The sequence below is a fragment of the Melanerpes formicivorus genome, unplaced genomic scaffold (genome assembly GCF_026170545.1).
Source record: "Melanerpes formicivorus ecotype bairdi unplaced genomic scaffold, bMelFor1.0.p_v2 SCAF_100, whole genome shotgun sequence".
Classification (NCBI taxonomy): Eukaryota; Metazoa; Chordata; class Aves; order Piciformes; family Picidae; genus Melanerpes; species Melanerpes formicivorus.
The window spans coordinates 1594444-1619117 of record NW_027142452.1 but is presented as its reverse complement, the minus strand read 5'-3'; the positions used below and the strand labels follow the sequence as shown (position 1 = coordinate 1619117).

At 56.2% G+C, this 24674-nt stretch overlaps 2 protein-coding genes across 8 annotated transcripts in view; one reads left to right on the top strand and one right to left on the bottom strand.

Annotated features, from left to right (window-relative positions):
* Positions 1 to 8741, top strand: part of TANC2 (tetratricopeptide repeat, ankyrin repeat and coiled-coil containing 2) — a 296571-nt gene extending 287830 nt beyond the window's left edge. For all 7 annotated transcript variants that reach the window (XM_068166407.1, XM_068166408.1, XM_068166403.1 and 4 more), the window contains one exon: positions 1708 to 8741. In XM_068166407.1, coding sequence (XP_068022508.1) covers positions 1708 to 3670 — 1963 coding nt within the window. In that variant the 3' untranslated portion in view covers positions 3671 to 8741. The remainder of the gene's footprint in view (positions 1 to 1707) is intronic.
* A 1917-nt stretch (positions 8742 to 10658) lies between these two features.
* On the bottom strand, positions 10659 to 13962 carry CYB561 (cytochrome b561). Its single transcript, XM_068166324.1, has 6 exons — positions 13807 to 13962; positions 12954 to 13161; positions 12660 to 12758; positions 12484 to 12587; positions 12230 to 12387; positions 10659 to 11456 (listed from the first exon to the last, which is right to left on the bottom strand). The coding sequence occupies exons 1-6, from the start codon at positions 13810 to 13812 to the stop codon at positions 11258 to 11260; spliced, it is 774 nt and encodes a 257-aa protein (XP_068022425.1). The 5' UTR covers positions 13813 to 13962; the 3' UTR covers positions 10659 to 11257.
* Positions 13963 to 24674: the final 10712 nt, after the last annotated feature.

Sequence of the window (24674 nt, the reverse complement as noted above, 5' to 3'; positions counted from 1 at the left end):
GTTATGCAGGAGGGCAGGCTCATTCCTCATGGTGGTCTCTTCTGGCCTTCAGATCTGTGACTCTCTCTGTCCTGCAGCGCTGTCTGCAAGGCAGAAGCTGCTGATGAGCTGTGCAGTGGCCATGCAGGTGGTGAGCTTTCAGCAGCAGTTTGTGCTCAGAGTGCTGCAACCAGCTCCTAGAGAGCTGCAGCACTGGGATCTCACTGCACCTCAGATGGATCCTGGAGGGTCCCCTTGTTAACCTCCCTGAAGGCTAAAAAGATGAGATTGGATTGATTCCAGGGGCAATCAGTGCCACTCCTGAGTGAGCAGGAGGGCTTGTGTTGGAGTCCTATGCTCCAGGGCTGGGCACAGTCACTGCAAACATCTCAGTTTTAAACAGCAGCCAAAACCCCATCATGGCCATGCAGAGTCACCAATGGCTGGAGGTATGTTGAGTCCACCTGTGCAAACATTGTAGCTCAGCAGACACCAGCACCATTTGACCTTCCGTGTGGAGGCCATGCGTGGAACCAGGCTCCTGGCCCAGATGCTGCTGTGTGTCCTGGTCCATTGGGTTTGGATGTGGGAGGTGAAGCTGTGACCTTCTGTTCTGCAGAGAAGTCCTGCTGGCTGAGCCACACTGACCTCATGCCTTCCCTCTAATGGTTTTCCTCTCCATTGTTTCCAAAGCACTTGTAAGGAAGGAGAAGAATTGAGTTGCTTTGCAGATGGTATCAGCCTCCCCACACACAAGTGTCCTTTTCTCCCCAGGTCTCTCTAGCATTCTGCTTTTGGACCACTCTTGACCACTTTAGCTTTTCTTCTCTCTTTCCCAGTTTGTGCCCAGCAGCACAGACCAGGGAACAGGAAGGGTTTCCCTCCTCCACCTGGTCCTCAATGGCTTGTGGAAAAACTTAAACTGATGTTGGGAGGTGCTGGGGAATTTCACTGTGATTGCATCCCCAGATGAGATGTTCAAACAGATGGTTTTGCCCAGAAGCAGACAGTGCCCCTGTAAATGACAACCTCCCCTTCCCCAAACCCTCACCTCCCTTTTACTCCTCATAGACCACCCTTTCCCTTACAGGGGCTTCCCTGGGCAGCTCCTTGACCTTCCTCCATCCCTTCATTCTGAAGAGCTTAGCCAAAGCCATTGCACAGCTGGAGAGACAAGCCTTGCCTGCAGTGCTGACCCCTGGGAACCCCTGAGCTCTGGAGCCAGCCCTGATGCTGGGTGGTCTTGGCATCAGGCAGAGGTTCAGCTTTCACTGGCGTCAGCGGTTGCAGCTTGGTCAAAGCTGCTCTTGTGTCCAAGAGTGGTGAGCTTGGCTCTTGGCAAGCAATGCTTTGGGTTCCCCTTAGCTAACAGAGGGGCAAAGCTTCTGGTGGTGTGGTGAGGAGCAAGGAGCTCGCTGTAGCACACACTGCAGAGCACAGGCCACTTTACTAGGCCAGATTGTGCCAGCTCAGGACTGTGTTCCCCCTTCCCCAGAATAGCTGGTGATGATTTTCAGTCAGCTTGGGTAAAATAAATGTGAGGGAGGAGCATAAGGTAGAGTTTGAGGGACACAGGGAGTGGTAGCATCTCAGCATCACAGTGGCAGCAATCACAGCCATGTCCCTCAGTAACACAGAGAAGCCTCTTAACCACCTAGGAGCCTCCAAGAAGGGCTCCATTCAAATCCAGAGTAATTTCAGTTCTCATTCTGTCCCTTTGTCGAGCAGACAGTTTTCAGCAGCCTTGGAGGACCTGAACGAGGCCATCAAGCTGTGTCCCAACAACCGTGAGATCCAGCGGCTGCTGATGCGGGTGGAGGAGGAGTGCAGGCAGGTGCAGCAGCAGCAGCAACAGCAGCAGCAGCAGCCAGCACCACTGCCTGTGGAGCCTGAGCCTGAGGCCCAGCATGAAGAGCTGTATTCTGTCCAAGATATCTTTGAGGAGGAGTACCTTGAGCAGGATGTGGAGAACGTTTCCATTGGCTTGCAGACAGAGTCCAGGCCAAACCAAGGGCTGCCCATCATCCAGAGCCCACCCCCGTCCCCAGCTCACAGGGACTCAGCCTATATTTCTGGCTCACCTCTTGGCTCTCATCAGGTCTTTGATTTCAGGTCCAATAGCTCCGTGGGTTCGCCAACCAGGCAAGGTTACCAGTCCACATCCCCTGCTCTGTCTCCAACACACCAAAACTCACATTATAGACCCAGTCCTCCACACACGTCCCCTGCTCACCAGGGCTCCTCTTACCGCTTCAGCCCACCTCCTGTTGGCAGCCAAGGGAAGGAATATCAAAGCCCACCACCTTCTCCTCTTCGCAGAGGCCCTCAGTACCGTGCCAGCCCCCCAGCAGAGAGCATGAGTGTCTATAGGTCACAGTCCGGTTCCCCAGTTCGTTACCAGCAGGAGCCCAGCGGAGTCAGCCAGCTCCCCGGTAGGCCAAAGTCTCCCTTATCCAAGATGACACAGAGGTCCTTCCAGATGCCCCAGCTGCCTGTGGCCGTGCCGCAGCAGGGGCTGAGGCTGCAGCCAGCCAAGGCACAGATCGTGAGGAGCAACCAGCCCAGCTCAGCCGTCCACTCCAGTACTGTAATCCCAACCGGTGCTTACAGCCAGGTCGCCCACTCGATGGCCAGCAAGTACCAGTCGGCGTCGGGGGAAATGGGGGTTAGCCAGAGCAGGTTGGTCTACCAGGGCTCCATCGGAGGCATCGTTGGCGACAGCAGGCCGGTGCAGCACGTCCAGGCGAGCCTCAGCGCCGGAGCCATCTGCCAGCATGGAGGGCTGGCCAAAGAAGACCTTCCGCAGAGACCCTCCTCGGCCTACCGGGGAGGGATGAGGTACAGCCAGACGCCTCAGATCGGGCGAAGCCAGTCCGCTTCCTACTACCCAGTGTGCCACTCCAAGCTGGACCTGGAACGTTCTCCCCTGCCCGCCAACCAGCTGGGCTCTCCAGACGTGTCCCACCTCATCCGGAGGCCTATCAGCGTTAACCCCAGCGAGATCAAACCTCACCCGCCGACGCCCCGGCCCCTGCTCCACTCTCAGAGCGTTGGCCTCCGCTTCTCTCCCTCCAGCAATAGCATCTCCTCCACCTCCAACCTGACTCCCAACTTCCGCCCATCCGCCTCGATCCAGCAGATGGAGATCCCCCTCAAGCCAGCCTACGACCGGTCGTGCGACGAGCTGTCCCCGGTGTCTCCCACGCAGGGGGGGTACCCCAGCGAGCCGGCCCGCTCCCGCACCACGCCCTTCATGGGCATCATCGACAAAACCGCTCGGACTCAGCAGTACCCCCACCTCCATCAGCAGAACCGGACCTGGGCCGTGTCGTCAGTGGACACTGTCATTAGCCCTACGTCTCCTGGCAACCTGCCCCAGCCGGAGTCCTTTAGCCCTCCTTCTTCGATCAGCAACATTGCCTTTTATAACAAAACCAACAATGCACAGAATGGCCATTTGCTAGAGGAAGACTATTACAGCCCCCATGGGATGCTGGCCAATGGGTCCCGGGGAGACCTCCTGGAGAGAGTCACCCAAGCCTCCTCGTACCCCGACGTCAAGGTGGCAAGGACGCTGCCTGTGGCGCAGGCCTACCAGGACAACCTGTACAGGCAGCTCTCCAGGGACTCCAGGCAAGGGCAGACGTCCCCAATCAAACCAAAGAGACCGTTTGTGGAGTCTAATGTGTAAAAGACGCTTGTCGGAGTAAGACCCTCCTGTTTTCAGCACACACTTCCAAGCTTGATTTCCATGCATATTATTATTATTAATTATTATTATTAATTATTATTATTATTATTTTGATTTCTCTTCGGTAGCTACACGGCCAAGTTGCTCCGGTACTTTGTGTGGTGGTCAGGCAGCCATGCACGTGCTCCAGCCCTTTCCTTCCCCCAGCTGACCATGAGGCCAACGTCGAAGCCAAGCCAGTAGCGTTTGCCCAGTTCCAGCCAAGTTCCCAACCAGGATATCTTAGTGCTGTGGGGGTGGCCCAGAAGCAGCCCCTAGGCAGTGGGAGGTAACCAGCTCCTTTTCCAGAGACAATCACTGGGTTTAGAAGGGTTTCTTTTGTCTCCCTGAGCTTTTACTCAGTCCTGATGGGAATTCCTAGTGGAAGCAGAGCAGGGATCATTACAGGAGCCTCTCCCAGGCCCCCGTGCCAGCTGGGCCCTTCAGCTCTTTGCCCCCCCCACACCCCAAGGAGCAATTTCCCTGCAGGAAGTGAGGGCAGGATGTGTTCTGGTACCCAGTAGCTATGCACAAAACCACCCTGCTCCAGCTGGATTCCTCCATCCATCATCAGCTAGGAGGGGTGGGCATCACACCATGCTTTGCTGCTTCCCAAGCTACCTGCTTGGTGCCCTGCCACTGGTTTGCTCTGGGACATTTAATGAGCATTGAGAGGTTGAAGTTGGCCCTTTGTAAGTGTGGTTTAGTCAGCCAAAGGAACTGGCCAGGAACCTCTTGGGCATGACCTGGGATCACAGGAACATCTTCACACCATTAGCAGCCACCTGCACCTCACACACAGCACCACGCTGACACCAGCTGGGTTTGATGTTGGGGGTCTCCTTGGGTGGGTGTTTGCTTTGCAAGGAAAACCAAAATCTGGCTTAGCAAATGGTGTTCAGGGAGGAAAATTCGGATTCTTTCAGTTGTTGGTAGGTGTTTTTGTGATGAGGGTGCACAGCATGGCATGGTGGTTCCTGAGGCAGGAGAGGTCCTTCAGCAAAGCCAGCCCTGCAGGAGCCCTTCCCCACAGCTCACTCCCAGCCGGGGCTGTGCTCCTCGGGGATCCATTCCCGATCTCGGGAGGCAGTTGCTGTGTTCATGCCTTTGAATGGTGGAGACTCTGTTGTGCTTTCTGGGGAGCTGGAGTTGAGAGAGAGAGCTTCCTGCTTCATTTCCATGAGCTCTTGCAGGACAGGGTTTGGCTTGGGTTTGTTTTCTCTCTCCTTTTCTCTCTCAGTGGAATCCACTCACATCAGGACTCGGTGTGAAGAGCAGGGGATGCTTCCAACATCCTCTTCATAGCATTTGTAATAATTTTCCACTTTTCTCTGATGTTTTTTTTGAGGGGCTGGGGGTGGTTCCAGGACATTCTTTACAGCTTCATTTACTCCTGGTGGGTTTCTCGTTCGCCTTTTCATTTGCTGAGGGAGAAGGGTGGGATGGTCTGGGGGGAGACTGCTAACGCTGTAGCTTGTTCTAAAGCAAAATAGTGCCTGTTGCCCACACCAAACCTCACTCATATCAGCTCTTGGGAGCAAAGTCAGTGCCCAGCAGGAGGACTGATGATACTCTCTGGTGTTCCCAAAGGGCTATGCCAACTGATTGCAAGACTTCTTGAACCAAATCATGGGGTCCAAGCTCCTCTGGTGTCAGCAAGCATATCCCCAGTGTGACATCAGAGCAGCTCCATCCATTTACACCAGCTGAGGACTTGGCCCCATACTCTTCATCAAACCCTGGCTTCCATGGGGGGTTTCTTTCCTTTCTCTCTGTGTGGCCCAGCACATCTTAGTTGCTCTTTTGTTGCCTAACTTGCTCAGAGCCAATTGGGATGTGCACACCTTGGGATGGTGGAGGCTTGTGTCTCATAGACACACTGAGAGCGTTCAGGAGGTGTTTCCTCTCTGGAGTTTGGAGAGTTTTGTGCTCTATGGAGCTGTTTGGTCTTTGTCCAAGGCAGTGTTTGGGTTGAGGTTGGTGTTTTCTTTCTCAGGGTGCAGCCCATTGCTGACTCTTTGCTTTCAGGCAGGGCTCAGTGCCGTGGGGGGACTGGGGGACCCCTTGGTATGTCAAGCAGCTGTGGGCACAGAGCTCTGAGCTGTGTTTCTCTCCTTGCAAAGAGAGTGTGATGGGGCTTTTCTTCCTCTTATTTTTATTCCAAGCAGCATGTTCTGCTTTGTTAGGAGTGACCAGTTTCTTCTCCAATAGGAAGGAGCAACCAGTCTCCTCTTCCCCATGCACTGCACCTCTGGCTAGGAGCTGTGTAGGTCTGGAGAAGCACCAGTTGCTTTGCTCATCACTGCCATGCTCCAGCTTTCTGGCCAAGTGGCTCCCTGCCTTTAGCTGCTTCTTTGAGAGGAAAAAGTGACCAAGTCCACCCCCATCCATGCCACACACTGAGCGAGACACACTTTGCCCATGAGCTGGTTCTCTCCATGGAACAATCCAAGGGCAGCAATCCAGAGCTGCCTCTGCTTTGCTTTCACTGCTCACCGCCTTGCGCTCCCAGGACCATCCCTCCAAAGCTCCCCTCACAGCCACTTTGTGTAGAACTGTTGGGCTTCTAAAGGTGTTCTAAGGGGAAAAGAAAGGAGGCCACACTTTGGAGCACTAGCAGCAAGCTGAAGGAAGGGTTGACTGCTGCCACGTGCAGGTTTTTCCCCTACTCCACCTGTTGCATTCCTCACAGGATTCTTGCACTAAGGGGGTTCCATCAGTCCTCTCTGTAAATGAGTGCACTTTACTGTTGGGATTTGTTACTATGAGAAGTCCTGGGTATTTAAGCATTAAGTAGTGTCTTCACTAGAGAATAGCAAAACAGCTCTTGTCTCTGTAGTGTATTTTTCAAGAAAAAGAAGAAAAGAAGAAAAAAAAGAAGAGAAACACTGAACCACGAGGTTTATAGCACAAGAACTGACTCTTGTATATAAGCACTGACAGGTTGAGTCATTTTTAAGGACAAAATTCTTTGCAGTGGTTTTAAAGCACTTCCCCAGCAATTCCTCGTAAGGGGCAGCCGAGGCAGGCTGGCTGCTGTGGTCCCCAGGTGGGTGAGGAGCACACCTCTGCTTGGCAAAGCCCTTCCTAAGGCAGTCCCTGTGTTCTCAGAGTCGTGGTTTGGATTTGGCATGGACAAAAAGCTGAGGTTGTGCTGTGCTGTGCTGTGGTGTGTGGTCCTGTTGTGAAGCGCTGCTGCGCGCGTGGCTCGGTGGAGCATGAGGCTCAGATCTCTCACCTGTGTCCCTTCACTGGCAGCCTAGGTGCTGATGGAGCACACACAGTTTCAGGCATGGTGCTGTCTTGTCTGTCCGTGCTGTGCATTTAGTGACTCTTTGCTGGTGGCCAGCCAGTGCCTCCATCCCCTCCCCAGCTGCAGTGGCACCGTGGCCAGCCCCCTGTTGTGCAAGGAGAATTCTTAGGTGCACCGAGTCAGCCAGGTTCTTGATGGCCTTGAACCCTCCAGGTTTGGTTCTTAGGTAGGTGGTGCTGAAGCCCACCCCTGTATTTAGCCGACCTTCACGTGAAGTGTCTCTCATCCTCTGCCCACAGCCGCTCTGAGAGCTGGGTGTGATGCCACAGCACTGAAATCTTCTCTCCCAGCTTCAGGAGTGGGCATCTGCCACGTCCCTCGGTGGGGATTCACCAGCTCTTGCTTTGCCTCCCAGGCTGGGAGGATGCTCTGGTCCCAGGGGAGGGGACACCTGCCTTGGGGGGGTTTCTGCAGGGGTCCCCACCAGCCAGGCTGGGAATGGCTTTGGAGGGCTTTGAAGCTAGTCAGTAGTGGGCATCTGAAGTGCTTGGAAAAGGGAGAGGTTTACAGAGACAGATCCCTTGGGATCCATCTCCAAAGGCAAAAGCACTGCACAACCTGAGCCACCTTCTCTGCACCACTGCTTGGGAGGGTACGGGGCGACCAGTTCCCAGCAAACCAAGCCGTGCGTCTGTCTGTCTGTCTGTCCACTGGTGCCTGCAGGGGGGTCTGTCCAAGCACTGAAATTTCTGTGGTTTATTGTTTTTTGGGGGTTTTTTGTTACTTCTTTGAACCTGGCTGTAAAGAAAAGCGCTTGGCTAGCGTGAGCCTCGGTGTGTGCGTGTGGCAAACACCTCAGCCAGTCTTGGATGAGGTCCGGAGCCAGGGTGGCTACTAACTTTGGAGCTGTTCCTCCCCCCTCGTCCGAAGGTTGCTGTACATTCAGGGTTACCCAGGAGAAGTCAGGCTGAAACCCAAGTGCCAGCTCTGCCTTACCTAGAGAAGAGCAAGCCTGGCGTGCCTGCTCTCCTTCTCCTCCCTTGCAGAGTGGGGTCTGTGGTGAGCCGGCCCGAGCTCTTTGGTGGTTGTACTTTGCTTTTAGCCTTGGGAATCCAAGGTAACTCTTCTACCAGGATTAACAGTGTGTCACCAAGGGCTTAGGGGAAGAGCTGTCGTCCCCGCTGGGACCTCTGCGGATAGATTGCCTTCAGCCCGTGCTGGCTGCTGCCCCCCGCCCCAAAGCCCGGCGGGGGCCGCGTGTTGGACACCAAGCACAGCGGTTGAGAGTTAATCCTCCTGTTTCTTTTCTCAGATCTCTGTGAATAATTGCTGGATTTTCAGTCAAAGCAAAACTCTTCTTCTTCCTTTTGTTTGTTTGGGTTCTTTTTAATTTTTTCTAATATATATATATAAAAAACCAGAAAACACAACACAAAACCACTAAGGGCTCAATTCTTTAGCAAGATGCGTTCGTGTCCAACTCCTGACTGCATGCAGCTGGATCTCACCACAACTGCCACAGACCTGCCCCCAGAGAAAGCCGCAGCCGGCGCGAGCGTCAGCGGGAGGCCAGCGGACACCAAACCCCTCCCACCGCATCCTCCTGCTCATTTTCTAGCTGTCACAGTGCTGGGGAGTCGGCAGCCGGGGGCCCACCTGCCAAGGTCACATCCGATCCTTGTGAAAACAGAGGGGGCTGCTTTGCCTTTCAAACAAGACTTTTGTCCCTCCCGGTGACGCTGTCCAGGGCCGGTGGGGGGCCGCGGGGTGTCTCCTCCGGCGGGGTGGGGGTGTGCTGGGTGGGTGGGGAAGCTTCACGCTTGGTTGGGGGGTGGGGGGGGCGGGGGTCGGGTGACTTGACCGTGGATCTGCCTCGCTGTGCGCTGCTGAGCCAGACACCGAGAGCAGCACTGTGTGCTCTGTAAAGTCCCTTCTGTCGCTGCCACCGATGCCCGAGAGACTGGTGCGGACTCTGCCAGCACTGCTGGTGCCATCCCTGCCCAGCCTTTCCTTGCCCATAGTGTTGCATTCAGCCTTCTGTCTCCCTTCTGTCTTCACACCCGAGAGGATCTGAGTTTGGTACAAACAAACACCTAGGAGTAACGCCCACTTTGTGCTCGGTACACTCCCCCCCCGGCTGCCATCCTCCGAGACACTTGCTGGGAAGATCTTTAAGACACTTTTCCTTTAGCTTTTCTATAACTCTGATGTAAAGGACTTTCTCCCTGTACAGTATATTACTCAGTGCATGTTCTGTTCTCTCTCTACTGATGTATGGAACACCACACAGTCGTGATAACCGCGCAGCGGGACGAGCAGCCCCTGCCGACAGCGGAGGCCTTCGCCTCTCCTCTCTAAGGAAAGAAGAAAACATATTTTTTCCTTTGCTGTATTTGCTTGAGCAGAGTTTTCTTGTCTGTACATGTGAGCTGTGAGATAGATGTGAAAAGTTCAAAAGAATGCATTTCCCCACCCCCCCATGTATACAGATTGTAATCTGTACAATGCAGACTGTATGTATGAACAAATGTACTTATTTATAAATGGTTAACACTTGGAACCGGCCACTGGCCTCCTGTTTTCCCCGTGCTGGGAGGAGGGAAGGAGCCTGCTGTGGCTTCCCCACGTGGAAGTGACTGAGGCTGAGGGGCCTGGGGCTGTTGAGCCTGGAGAAGAGCAGCCCCAGAGGGGATCTGGTCAATGGTCTCCATCAAGGATAGTGTGGCCAGCAGGAGCAGGGAGGTCATCGTGCCTCTCAGCACTGCTTAGGCCACACCTTGAGTCCTGTGTCCAGTTCTGGGCCCCTCAGTTTAAGAAGGACATTGAGACACTTGAAGGTGTCCAGAGAAAGGCAACAAAGCTGGGGAGGGGTCTGGAGCACAGCCCTGTGAGGAGAGGCTGAGGGAGCTGGGGTTGCTTAGCCTGGAGAAGAGGAGGCTCAGGGGAGACCTCATTGCTCTCTCCAACTACCTGGAGGGAGGTTGTTGCCAGGTGGGGGTTGGTCTCTTCTCCCAGGCAAGCAGCACCAGAACAAGAGGACACAGTCTCAAGCTGCACCAGGGGAGATTTAGGCTGGAGGTGAGGAGAAAGTTCTTCCCAGAGAGAGTTGTTAGCCATTGGAATGTGCTGCCCAGGGAGGTGGTGGAGTCCCCATCCCTGGAGGTGTTTAAGAGGGGATTGGATGTGGCACTTGGTGCCATGGCTTAGCAGTCAGGAGGTCTTGGGTGACAGGTTGGACTTGATGATCTTTGAGGTCTTTCCAACCTTATTGGTTCTATGGATGCTCATTGACATCTAAAGGTTGTGGGGCAAGAGGATGGGGCCAGAGTCTTTTCAGTGGTGGTGAGTGATAGGATGAGGAACAATGAGCACGACTGGAACACAGGTTTCACTTGAACTTAAGAAGAAACTTCTTTAATTTGTGGGTGCTGGAGCCCTGGAGCAGGCTGCCCAGAGAGGTTGTGGAGTCTCCTCTGGAGAGATTCCAAACCAACCTGGACATGGTGGTCCTGGGCAAGCTGCTGTGGGTGCCCCTGCTTTAGAAGGGGGGTTGGACTCAAAGATCTCTAGAGGTCCTTTCCAACCCCTACCATGCTATGACACCTGAGGACATCAGGGTGGTGCAAGGGTCACATCTGGCTGTCCCTGGCACCACCAGGAGCAGGAGGGGACAGAGGCAGGGCTGCCATTGCAGGGGTAACAGAGACAAGGAGGACAGGGTCAGCTGCAAACATTTATTAGGTTGGGAGCATCCACTGAGCAGACAACACATGTGAGAGAGGAAACCATTCCAGACACGAAGACACTGAACTTGCACAGATGCTGGGGAGCCCCAAGCCCCCAGGGAGCCCATTTTGGGGAGCAGACCCCATGTGTGCCACACTAGAGGGTGGTGGGCTGCCAGCAGGTGGGAACCTTGGTGATGCCAAAATCTCCCCTCTGCCATCAGCTCTGCAAATAGGTTTGGGGCTCTCACTCCCTGGTCCCCAGAGCAGGGCAGAGGTTGGGGACCCCCATTCTTCATGCCTCAGTACTGCTGCCACTCTCTGCCACTGCCTGTGGCACTGCCTGTCCCCATGGGGCAGGCCTGGGGGCTCACCAGGGGCACTGCATAGGGCAGAGCTGAGGAAGATTAAGGCCAAGCAAGTTTGAACCCAGTGGGCAGCATTACCCCAGCAAGCATTTCCTTCTCCAGCTGTCCTTGTCACCCTGAGCTGCACAGAGCCCCAGGACACACAGGAACGTCCTACAGACGCCACAAGGAGCCTGTGCTGGGGACCAGGGAGCTGGGGGTGTCACTGGCTGCCATCACCAGGACTCTCACCCTCTGTCAGGGTCTTGAAGTCCATGGACAGGGCCAGCTCCTCAGCCAGGGGCGGGCGCTTCCAGTCATCCCGTGTCAGCACGTAGCCCACCACCAGCCCGAAGGCCACCAGCAGCAGCCCCAGGGTGTTGGCCAGGATGCCCTCGGGCACAAAGTGGCTGTAGGAGTCACTATGGGAGACAGAGGAGGATGCTTAAGCCTCAAGGTGTGAGTGGCCTGTCCCTACTCTGGTTGTGACCCCCTCTCCACCCTCATTCTCTGGGCACGTGGCCTGGGAAAGGTGTTTTACTCCAAATCAGAGCAAGAGGTGCTCAAGAGGGGATTGGATGTGGCACTTGAAGCCATGGTTTAGTAGTCAGGAGGTGTTGGGTGACAGCTTGGACTCAATGATCTCTGAGGTCTTTTCCAACCTTACTGATTCTATGATTCTAAGGGGAGGCTGCCTGCATGCTGCTCCCTTTGTGGAAGGACACAAGAGGAAAGTGGGGGCATGGTCCTGTAGCCTAGTTACAGGCAGCTCAGCAACTCCCCAGCCATAGGGAGGTGGCTCCTTGGCTGCCTCATTGCCAAGTCCCCACAGTGCTGTGCCGGGGGGAGGGAAGTGGGAGGACACCTCTGTGTGCATCTGGGTCCACTGCCAGGTGTGAGGGCAGAGGCCTCAGGGCCATGAGCATCCCAGCGAGGGGGGTATCTGAAAACACCTGGCTGTGGAGAGGTGGTGGTGGGTGCTTTATCCCCATGCCTAATGCAAACTGCATCAGGATCCAGGCCTTGCTAAGCCTCATCTGGCAAGTGACTCAGCAGCAGCAGAACTGAAGCCTTGGGGAAGGTTTAACAGCCACGGAGCTATGGCTTGAGCAGGAGCCAGACTCGGGGCCCAGCCCTTTGATGAGGCTCAGGGGGCTTGCGGAGGCTACTACCCGGCCCAGCTCAGTCAACCCACCTGATTTTGAAGAGGAGCATCTCGGTGATGCCCAGCAGGCAGGCAGTGATGGAGAGGATGAAGAGGGAGATCCCAAAGAAGATGTGCTGAGGCTTGTACCGGCTGCGCAGCGAGAAGGAGGCACCGGGGAAGAGGAAGAAACCACAGCCCAGGAGCCACTGCGGGGACATGGGGATGGATGTTACAGGGGGTGGGGATGCTATGGGGTGCAGCAGCGTTGCCTGCCCTCCCCCGGGGGGCTCCCCAGCCCTCACCTGCAGGAGGTAGAGCACGAAGGTGGCCATGCCACACCAGCTGTGCAGGCTGTACATGTCAGGGATGCCCTTGGCACGGTGGGACTCAAAGACGGCGACGATGCCTGTGGAGAGGAGCCTGTTAGCAGCGAGGGCTGGGGCCGGCCCCGCCTGCCCACCCCAGCCCTGGTGCTCACCGACGAGGGCGATGACCAGCGCCAGGCCATGCAGCAGTGCGTGGAGAGCCTTGGTGGAGCGCTTGGCTTCGTGCCTGAACACCCGGTAGACCAGGAGAGCTGGCAGAGAGACGGCAGATGAGCGTCCATGGGGATCCCCAGCCTCCCCGGCACCCCGCGTCTCCCAGGGGTGCTGCACACGGGGGTGGGGAGGTCCTGGAGCATCTTCCAAGCCTCATCTGTCATCGCTTTGTCCCCTTTGCTCCCTGCCCGGCTGCAGCCACGACAGGGGGCTCGTCCTGCAGCCCTGCTCACCGTCGCCTTGGAGGAACACCATGCCCAGCACCATGCAGAGGGGGTGGACGTTGAACTGGAGGGAGCTGTGCCAGGCCACACCACCCCGATAGCGACCCAGCCAGGCTCCCGTGGTGATCAGCAGCGTCAGGCCCAGCAGCTGGGACACGGCCACGTACGCCGAAAGCCCCGCGGGGGTGGCGGGCGGGGGGGCTCCGTCCATGCCGGCCTGTGGGGACAGAGAGGAGGGGGCGGCGAGGCCGGCGGCGGCCCCGCGCGACAGTGGGGTCCTGGTCAGCCGGCCCCAGGGCAGGGTCCTGCTGCGGGCAGCATCCGGCACGGCCGCTCCGCCCTCACCTGCCACAAAGCCGAAGGCTTCCTGGTGCGCCACCCACACCGGAGGTGACTCCTGGCCACCAGGACACACCCAGCGCTGTGCTCCTGTCCCTGCGCTCCTGCCCCGGCCCTGCTGTCTCGACTTGCTTGCTCCTGCCCACGTCCTGCCTGCCCCCTGCCTTCTGCCCCAGCCCTTCAAGCCCTCCGTCGCCGGCCCTCCATTCTCATTCCCCCATTCTCATCCCCTCCTTATCCCTCCATCCTTGTCCCTCCATCCCTATACCTCCCTACCGTTGTTCCTCCACCCTCATTCCCTCGCCCTTGTCCCTCCGCCCCCCATTCCTCCCACTCTACCCCCATCCCGCATCTCGCCCTCACCCCCTCCCCAGTTCTGCAAGTGCAGGGATGAGAGAGGTTGCTCAGGAGCTGCCTCCAGGGGACATGGGGCTGATCAAACCCCCATGCTGGGGGGGACATGGGCATATGGTGTTACCCAGTCCCACTGCAATCGCACAGCAGAGCTGTCCCCACGACCCACCTGCATCCGCGCCGTGCTTCGCGCTGGGTCCCCCAGTGCTCCCTGCTGGCCCGGGGATCAGAGCCAGCTCCACCAGCACGGCCACCTCCTGCTTCTCAGTCAGCCAGGGCCGAGTCCCAGCCGCAGGGGGCAACGTCCCACCTCTGTCCTGGCCCCAGTGTGACAGCCTCTGGGGAGGAGCACCCAGCCAGCTGCAGCAGACAGACCCATGGTGCTGCCAGCGCTGGGGGGAGCTTGGCTTGGGGGGGATGCATTAAGACCACGCAGACACTTTATTCCCAGCCACCTTTATTGGATCAGCTGGATAAACGAGTTAAGGGAATTGGTTTATCCCATTAGGTTGTACCACAAAGGCTGCCTGCCCCCAGTGCCCGGGGCCATGGGATGCTCTGTGGGATGGACATGGGGACCAGGACAGGGAGGGGAGGGGCAGGGAGAGACACCAGCTCCTTCCTGCAACCCAACAACCTCCCCCAGACCCTCTCCACTGCCATGGGGCTGCTGGCTCCAGTGGGCATCCCAAATGGGTGCCCAGATGGCCCCATCCTACCCTGCACATCCTCCCACCAAATGCAAACACCTGGTGCCCCTGGGACAGGCACAGGGAGACCAACTTGGTCCCTAACCATGCTGAGGGACAAGGAGTGACTCCTCTGGCCATGGGAACTGGCAGTGGGACATAAGGAGGTGACTTTTGAGCTCTGTGATTTACCTGTTAGACCTAAAACTCCTCTCTCTTTAGCCCCAAACCTATCCCTTTAGCCCCTAAACTATCCCATTGGCACCAGACCTGCCCCATCCACTGCCCCCCTCCACTGACAAGACCTGGGAGAGCTGGAGGAGGCCAGGCACCTTTACAAAGCCAACCCATGGTGGGGGTCTGCCTATCTCACCACCCTCCCAGTCCCATCTCTGACCCCCCCTGCACCCCTAAACAGCCCCAGTTCCCCCTTCCACAGCAAAGCCAGGGCTCCCCTCTTTTGGAGGAGGCTTCTTCACTTAAAACCCTCCAAGGCAGCCTCTCATTTCTGCTTCCCCAAAATCCCTGGAAGGGCTCTTGGGCTTTCTCTGCCCTGGATGGGGGCTGTAGGATCATGCAAGGGAGGAGCTCGCTCCTGCTAAGAGCTGGAGGGGGTGGGGGAGAGGCTGAGTGATGTATTGGGGGGGCGGGGGGGGAGGGGGGGAGGGAGGAACTGAAGGCAGACACCCACACAGCATCCCCCCCATTGCTCCCCACCCTACCTGTGGGTGCCAGGCGGTGCTGCCAGTGCCAGGCCCGGCGGTGACAGTGTCTGAGCAGGGACAGGGACACGGCGTTGGCAAGGCAACAGAGTGATGGCAAAGAAGGGGGGGGCTGAACCCCCCAGCATGGCTGCAGAGGGAGGGAGGCCATGAGGGGGAAAGAAGCTGCAAAATTCAGGGAGTAGGAGGGGGGACCCCCATGAAGGGTGGGGTCTGTATATGGTGGGGACAGTCCCTGAGGGGGTGAGTCACTGGCACTCGTGTGACAACCACCTCCCCCGCCCCCAGACTGTGCCAGACCCTGTCCACACCCACCTGAGCCCCTACAACCTGTGAGACCCCAGCCCCAAACCCGGCAGGAACCCCAAAATTGGACTGGAGCAGTCCCTGGGGGTCCTGTCCCGGCTATGGGCTCAGTGCCCCTGTCACGCTGCAGGGTGACGTGGCTCCAGGGCCCCCTCCTCAATTTCCCGGGAGCCCTCCAGCGCCACCGACCACATCCTGCACCCCACTGTGGGATGTCCCCCAGGGAGAAAAGGCAGAAGGGAGATGAGGGGGGATGGGGAGATCCCCGGGGGTCCCCTTCCGCAGCACCTCCTGGCCCGCCTGCGGACAGGGGTTGCAGCGCTGCTCATCGGGGTAGGCAGCCCCCCCCGGACCACCCGCCCCCCGCGTCTGTGTGTAGCTGCCGGCCTGTCCGTGTGTCTGTCCGTGTCTCACGGTGCCACTAGGTGTCAGCAGGAGCCCGCGCTGCGCTGTGCCCTGGGAGGCTCCAACCTGCCAGGAGGACCTGAAGCATCCTCGGCCCTGGATCACCCGTGGGATCCAGAGTGACCGTGTGGGATCGGCAGCATCCTTGAGCCTGGATCCCCAAAGGGCATCCCCTGAGCCAGATCACCCCCGGGAGCCAGGGCACCCTCACACTCGGAGCAGCTGGTGGGATCTGGAGCACTTTCAGCCCTGGACCAGCCATGGGAGCTGGAGCATCCCGGGATCTGGAGCAGCTGGTGGGATCTGCTGTTGCCCTGTTGCAGATCAGGTGTAACTATCTCTGAGTGCAGGGTTGTCCCTCTAGCCTTTCTCCTTGGGCACACAGGGCTGTTCTCTTCTCAACCTCTCCTGAGTAAAGGCATCTCCAACATCCCCATCACCTTCTCCCTGCAGTCAAGGACTGGTGCCCAGGAGCTGGACACCTCCCTCTACCAGCACGTCGTGATTCAGCAGAGTTGAAAACAGTGCAGCCCCAGGGCCTGATGGAACCTTGGCATACCAAGGGCAAAGTCCAAGCTCTGCTGCAGCCCAGGGCAGAGTCCCAGTGCCACCACTCCCAGCATTCATTCCCAGGGAGCAGCCCACCATGTAGGGCACTGCCACAGGAGCCACTGCCGCCTCCCGGCCCACATTTGGGCTTTATCACTCTGCCAGTTGCTGGGAAATGGTTTACCAGATCTAATCAGCTAAGCTAAGCCATAAACACCACCACAAACTGCACTATAAACCATGAGCTGCTGGGCTGTGGCCAGGCTGGGAAAAGCCAGGCAGGTTTCTGGGCAGGGAGGAGGAAGGATTTCCCTCATCAAGGTCCAGCTGAGACCTTTGGAAAAGCCTTGAAGGGGATGAGATGAGGAATCCTCCTTATGAGGAGCAGCTGAGGGTACTGAGGTTGTTTAGTTTGGAGAAAAGGAGGCTGAGGGGAGGCCTCACTGCTCTCTACACCTCCCTGAGAGAAGGCTGGAGCCAGGTGAGGGTTGGTCTCTTCTCCTGAGTGTCAAGTGATAGAACAAGAGGAAATGGCTTCAAGCTGCACCAGGGGACATTTGGGTTGGATATTAGGAAGAGTTTCATTGCCTCAAGAGTGATCAGGCAGGGGAACAGGCTGCCCAGGGAGGCAGAGGAGTCACCATCCCTGCAGGAGTTCAAAAAATGTGTGGCCATGGCACCTGGGGACATGGTTTAGTGGCCATGCTGGTGTTAGGTTGGTGGTTGAACTTGATGACCCTAGAGGCCTTTTCTGATCTTAATGACTCCATGAGACCTGGAGGTTCATCCTTTAGGGTACCTGGCAAGACAAGAGGCTTCTTCCTCTGCCATGAGCAGCCCTGCTGTAATGTGGCAGCAACCAGCTTCAGAAATGGTTAGAGCTGTGTCCAGCTGCCCCAGCTGCACTTGCAGCAGCCAGAAGGATGCAGCAGCTCTCAACCCTACGTGACTAAATGGATGTGGTTGCTTGTCCCAACAACAGCAGTGACAAAACCAAGGGTGGCACACGGCAGCATTTGCCAAGGGGTCCCTGCACACTCTGCTACATGCAGGGGGACATGGTGGCAGCTGCTCTGGGCACAAATGAGTCCCTTCAACACTGGCCAGCACTTTCCTCTTACCCAGGAAGAGCAAGTCATTTGTAACCAGCTCTTTAATTAAAGACACTGCCAGGGGCACAATGATTTTATTAAATCTGCCTCAGCCTTCCCCAGGCTGCCAGGAACAAAACTCTCCCTGCACTGCCAGGATGGAGACGTGTGGGTTGGGCAGCAGAGCCAGGGCTGCCTGTCCTGGCATGGACATGGAGGGCTTGGGGATGCTCGGGGATGCTCAGGGATGCTTGAGGTTGATCAAGGATAATTGAGACTGCTCAGAGATGCTCAGGGATGTTCAGAGATGGTTGGGTTGCTCAGAGATACTTGGAGCTGCTCAGAAATCCTTGGAGATGCTCAGGGTCACTCAGGGATGCTCAGGGGTGCTCAGGTATGTTTGGGGCTGCTCCAAGCTGCTCAGAGATGCTCAGGGATGCTCAGAGATGCTTGAGACTGCTGAGGAATGCTTGAGGCTGCCCAGGGATGTTCAGGAATGCTTGAGGCTGCTCAGAGATGCTTGGGGCTGCTCAGAGATTCTTGGGGCTGCTCAGAGATGCTTGAGGCTTCTTGGGGCTGTTGAGGCTGCTCGGAGCTCCTTGGAGCTGCTCAGGGCTGCTCTGAGCTGCTCAGGACTGCCACCTCTCCCTGCAGATTAATGAGTCAAAGCAGCTCAGCAGATTCTGCTCCAGCTCCCAGCCCTCAGCCAATCCTGGCAGCAGCTCCAGGTTTGTCCTGGGCTGCTAAGCACCTGCAGATCGATAGGAGCATCATCAACTGACAATGCATGACCAAAGCAGCAGTTCCTGCCCTTCCCCAGCTGCTCATCCCCACCACGGCGCAGGAGGCTTCCCCTCCCTCCACCACAGATTATCAAATTACCATTTTGCTGATCTAACCTCTTCTGCTTCAGCTCCAGCTCCTTTTCTGTCTTTCTCTTTTTTTTCTCCCTTCCTAAATCAAGTTTTTATCGCTAAGAAATGCTAATTTGCAAGATGCCTCCCCAGAGGCTTGCGAGTCGAGAGCCCAGCTGCCTCCGAGGAGCCAAGCTGCTGCCTGGAACAACCCCAGCCCCTGCAGTTCCCTGCAAAGCCCCAAATCTGGGGCAAAAATAACACATTTGCACTAAATGTGAGGGGTGGGGGTGGGGAGGAACAAAACCAAAGCCACCAAGCAAACCAAAAAGGAAAGCTGTGTTCAGAGAAGCACAGGATAGTTTCAGTTGGAAAAGACCTCTAAGATGATTGAGTCCAACTGTTACTCATCGAGTCCAACTGCTGACCTAACACCACCATGGCTGTTAAACTATGGCCCCAAGTGCCACGGCCACTTCCAGGCATGGTGACTCCACCACTTCCCTGGCCAGCCTGTTCCAATGCCTGATCACTCTTGCAATGAGGAAATTGTTCCTAATCTCCAACCTAAACCTTCCCTGCTGCAATTTGCATCCATTTCCTCTCATTCTATCACTTGATACTAGGGAGGCGACACCAACCCCCACCTGGCTCCAACCTCCTTTCAGGAAGCTGTAGAGAGCAGTGAGGTCTCCCCTGTGCCTCTTTCCTCCAGACTAAACACCCCCAGCTCCCTCAGCTGCTCCTCAAGGGACCTCTTCTCCAGACCCAGCACCAGCTGTGTTTCCCTTCTCCAACCCCTCAATGTCCTTCCTGGAATGAGGGACCCAAAACTGAACCCAGAATTTGAGGTGTTGGGAGGTTCTGACTGCCAAGGGGTGTCTTGGGATTAAACACAAATTGTCCTGCTGGATCACATCAGGGGAAGAGAATGAGAATGGAATGGAATGGAATGGAATGGAATGGAATGGAATGGAATGGAATGGAATGGAATAGAATAGAATAGAATAGAATAGAATAGAATAGAATAGAATAGAATAGAATAGAATAGAATAGAATTAACCAGGTTGGAAAAGACCTTCAAGATCAACAAGTCCAACCTATCACCCAACACCATCTGATCAACTAAACCCTGGCACCAAGGGCCTCATCCAGGCCACTTCCAGTGATGGTGACTCCACCACCTCCCTGGGCAGCACATTCCAATGGCCCAGTGTCGCTCCCCAATTCCCTGGAGTCCTGTGGAAGCTGACAAAGGGTTGATTCCCAGCTGGGCCAAAGCTCCCTTGGGAACCCAGCTCCTTAGCAGGCAGGGATCAGAGCAGCCTGGCTGGAAAAGACGCCGCTTCTCCTCCTGGCAGCAATTAAGCCTCCTTCTCCTCCTCCTCCTTCTCCTCCTCCTCCTCCTCAGCAGGAACACAACTTTGCTGAGCCAAGGGAGTGATAGGATCAGTGCAGCCAGAGCAAACACTTAATAATCTCTCTGAGAAGAGGCTGAAGGCGAGTTTATGGTGGGTTGTTAATAGCAGCCTGGATAAAGAGCGGCGATAACCCGCGCTGGGCTCGCAGCCGGTGATTAATGCTCCCCCAGCAGTCACGCTTGCCCGCCCCAGGGCTGGGATTGTTTTCAGTTATTAGAGAAAGACCAAAAATAAAGGTGAAATAATGGACTTTGCCATGTTTTATTGGCTGATGAGTGCAGAGGGAACACGTTGGCCTCTCTGCTCACCCTGTATCGGTGCCTAGATCTGGCCGGCTGGTAAGGAAGGAAGGGGTTGGAGGGATGAAGGATGAGAAATGAAGGAGGAAGGGTAAGGGATGAAGGGCAAAGGATGAGGGATGAAAGAAGAAGGATGACTTCTGGCCAGGCTTTTGCTTGTCCTGTGATTCTCCCAGCCCTGTGTCTGGCACCAGGAGCATCTCCTTGCTCTGTGGCCCAGGGCAGGTTGACTTTCAGGACTCTTGCATTTATTTATGACCCTCCCTGGATATGGGCAGCATTTAGGTGCCCTGAGCTGATGGCTGCCTTCAGCACGCTGCATTTTCAGGGCCTTGGAGTCTCAGAGCACATCCTCAGGCTGCTGGTGCTGGTCCCAGCCCAGGGGATGAATATTGAAGAGATCCTGTGGTGGAAACCACATCTCCATCCCCTTCCCATCTACCTCTGGCCCCACTGAATCATCCAGCACTGAAGTTTGAGGAAACACATGCTGGGCTGCTTGGGCTGCCCCATGCACCCACCCCAGCCCCTCATGCCCCTCATGCCAAGTTCAGGACAAGCTTCCTCAGGGCCATAAACCCTTATCCTAGGGCAGGTGCCTGCTGGGAAGCATTTTTTTTGCAGGGCAGGGTGGAAATGGTGCTGATAAGGAACATTTCTGCTGCGTTCAGCCTCTGGCAAGAGCTGAGTGTGCACTTGTGGTCATAAACCAGCAACGACTGCTGCAGGACCGGGGGTGAGCTCCCTGCCATTGCACCTTCTCCCCATGTAGAGGACATGCCAGGCACTAAATAATCTCCTTTATCCAGGAAAAAGCTGGAAATGGCCCCATGGTGCTGCCAAACCCCCTCAGCAGAGACATTTTGCAGTCAAACAGTGAGGACGTGTCCAGAGAAGGGCAATGAGGCTGGGGAGAGGCCTCGAGCACAAGTCCTACAAGGAGAGGCTGAGGGAGCTGGGATTGCTTAGCCTGCAGAAGAGGAGGCTCAGGGGAGACCTTATTTCTACCTACAACTACCTGAAGGGAGGTTGTAGCCAGGAAGGGGTTGGTCTCTTCTGCCAGGCAAGCAGCACCAGAACAAGAGGACACAGTCTCAAGCTGTGCCAGGGGAAGTTTAGGCTGGAGGTGAGGAGAAAGTTCTTCACCAAGAGAGTCATTGGCCATTGGAATGTGCTGCCCAGGGAGGTGGTGGAGTCCCCGTCCCTGGAGGTGTTCAAGAGGGGATTGGATGTGGCACTTGGTGCCATGGTCTAGTCATGAGCTCTGTGGTGACAGGTTGGACTCGATGATCTTTGAGGTCTCTTCCAACCCTGGTGATGGTTCTGTGACCCCTGAGTCCCTCTTGCCATCCTGGTGACATCCTGTGGCCGCAATGGCCACAGCCCTCACTGTAGTGGTTTCCCAATCACTTTAGCAGTCACAGGTCTGGAATAAGTGCCAAAAACTCCATTTGCTTGGGGTGTTTCCCTTGTATTTTATTATTATTTTTGGGGGAGGATTAGGGAAGGAAAAAAGAAAGGGAAAACAAGCTGTTTGTTTAGATGAAACAATCTGGCCCCAGGAGGTGGTTTTTCCTTTCTGCCTCCCAGCAACGTCACCACATCTGGGAAAGCAGCTTAGCGAATTATACACTGTGATAATTGATTGAATTCAGCAGTAAATGAAGCAGGAACCTCTAAACTCAGCGTCCAGAGAAGGAGGGGGGGGAAAATTCTCCATGTAGTAATCTGTATCAACTGGTTCAAGAGCCTCTGTGCCCCATGAAACCACCAGGACAAGTAACACACCAGGCTGCACACCTGACCAAACAAAGCTCTTTTTGAGGTTTAAATCAGGAGGGAATCCTTTCTCTCCCCTCTGGAAGCACTTTGGTTGCTTAGAGAGAGATGAATCAGGACAGGAGTTTTGAAGCACCCTGGAGAAATGGGATGGGAAAGGTAAAAATGAGATTTGGGATAAAATAAGGGGAGGGAATTAAATAAAATAGGGGGGGGGGGGGGGAAGTGGAATAAAAATAAGGGGAAAATAGAATAAAATAAGGGGGAAATGGAATAAAATAAAGGGGGAGTGGGCTTGAGCACCCCTGCCAGAGGCTGTAGGGCTGGGATGCTCCCAGGAAAACCACCAAGTCTTCCCAGGTCACCCCCAATGCCTCCTCCTTCACACAACCACCACCCTTCACCCTCTCCCACCGCTGGTGCTTTACAGCTTCCCCCAAGAACCATTTGCTGTCAGACAAATTCTTTCTTTATTCTGGGGACTCTGGGGCTGGAGTCTCTCCTATCTCCCAGTGCCTGGAGATTTTGCAGGTCTGGTAAGCCAAGGGGCTCCTCCAAGACACTGAGAGCAAGTCGTGCCCCTTCTCGAGGGAGACATCGCCGTGCTGCAGTGCCAGTCCAGCCATGGCACACGTGTCCCTGCACACAGGCTCCAGGGAGGGGGAGGACCTCATCCCCACGCAGCTGGTGATGGCGATGCAAGCCGATGGGAAGCATCCTCCCAGCCCGGGGCAGCTGCTGGGGACACCACAGCTCAGCCAGCGTCCCCTGAGCCCACGGCCCCGGGAGCGGCTCAGCATCCGTCTCCGTGGCAACACATTTTTCACATCCTTCCGTATCTCCTGTCCCTCTGGTCTGTGGTGCTGGCAGCCCTGGGTACCCTGTGTGCTGGGAACAGATGAGTGTCCATCACCCACCCCAACGGCCCTGGGAGGGGTGGGGCCGGCTGGGACTGGTCCCCTTGCTCTGCTGGGTGTCCCATGGGTGTCTCTGAGCCCATCCATGAAGGGTGCTGGGGCACAGCACCTCTAAGCTTGAAGGCATCTCATCTGCCTTCCTGGGCCAATAACTGCTTTACCTGCCAGCACTCTCCTGTATGTAGGATGTTGTTCTGCTTAGTCCCAGCTGGATCTTTCTGGGATGGGATGTCACAGAGCTGCAGTTGGCCTTGGAGATGCAGCTGTCGGGAGGACCTCTTGTCCAACACAAAGTCCCTCGGCAGCATCAGCCTTGGAAGATGCTCCTGTGCAAAATGATGGAGAGCTTCCCTTCCCCTCAGGACTGCCCATGGGAAATGCCAGCCTTGGGAAAGGCCTCTCCTGCTGGGACTTCTGGATACCAGCACCATGCTGGGATTGCTGAGCACATTTCAGCCAAGCCTCTCACCCAAGACCCCCACCAGTGCTGGAGGCTGTGCCACAACACCTCAGAGCAGGGAGAAGCCCTCCCCAGTGCAGCTGGGGGGTGTGCAGGAAATCTCCATTCATCAGTGCTTTGCCTCCAGCCAGACTGGAGCCAAACCAACTATTTTCTTCCACCTTCCCAGGAAAGTGGAGTTCCCAGAGGCCTGTGGCTGGTGGGAAAAGGGCTCAGCAAGAGGGCTGCAGACAGATACTGGCTTCACCCCTGGCTCCATGCTGTCCAGGCTCACAGGCAGTGCCAGTGCTGTTTGCATGGACACAAGGGTTTGGGGTCAGAGGATGAAGACTACTCCAGTGGCCTCACCAGCCCACACAGGTGGTGGGTGGTAGGGCAGAGTGGGAAGCTGTGATTTTGGGAGGGAGGTTTAACACACGTGAGAGGGCCACAAGCTCCTAATCCCTGAGGGGATTGTTTTGGAAATGACTCTGCACACCACCTAGGGCCCCCAGCCCTGGCAGGAGGACTCATGCTTTGTTGGGGGCCATCCTGACCCCAAGAGCTCACACCAAGGGGCTGTGGTGGTGCCCAGCTGTGCTGCAGCACTCAACAGGGTGAGCAAGTCACAGAGGTTCCTTCTGTGTCGCCCCCCCCAGAAAACCTCTTCCCCCTGTTGCAAGTGTTTGCTGTGTCCCCAAGACGTGGTGGCCCTGACCAAGGGTGATGGGTTCAGCCAACTCAAGGCCTAAGCTCAGGCCAGGCATGATTCCCAGGGCAGGGTCCAGGCCCTGGGGGAAAAGAGATTTACTTAAATAAATAGGGGAAAAAATAAGAACAACCAAAAAAAAGAACAAACCAAGAAAAAGAGAGGAAAAAGAGGCAAGGAACTCTCTCAAGCCCACTGGCATGGGTCTGGTTTTCATTTGGAGGGAACTTTGTGTTACTTATTTGTCAAGAATCTAATTCCTCCAAGTCCAAAACACTTGGTGTGATGTGATGGGATTTCCTTCCCTGCCAGCAGAGATACTCCCATTCCTCTGGAGGGAAAAAAAGAAGAAGAGGTTGTATGGGGAAGGGGGGAGGGGGTCAGGCTGGCAAGAAGCAGCAGGAGATGGACCTTGGCTGCCCTCCAAGGGAGTGTTTCCCCTGCTGTGCTCACCCTTGTGCCCCGCGGTGGGTGGCCAGGATGCTGCTGAGGGACCTTCTCCTCGTGATGCCGGTGTATGGAGGGGATGTCCTGCCAGGCACCACGGGCTGGTTGAGCTGAATCCCCCTTCGCCAAGCCAGGAGGGGACCAGGACCCTGCATGGATGGCGCTGGCTCCCACCCACCCTGTCCATCCTTGCCTTTCTCCTCCTTTCTCTTTTATCTGCCTTTCCCTCCATTCTCCTTGCTTCCCTCCTGTCCCAGCCCCTTCCCTCCGATCGCACCGAGCTCCAAAGGGACTTTGCCCCCCGAGGAAGGGCTCGTTGCTGGCTCTCCCCGCACGCCCGGGAGCTGCCGCGGGGCTGGCGGCACGCTCGGGGCTGATCGGCTCGGGGAGGCAGGCTCTGTGGGCAGGGT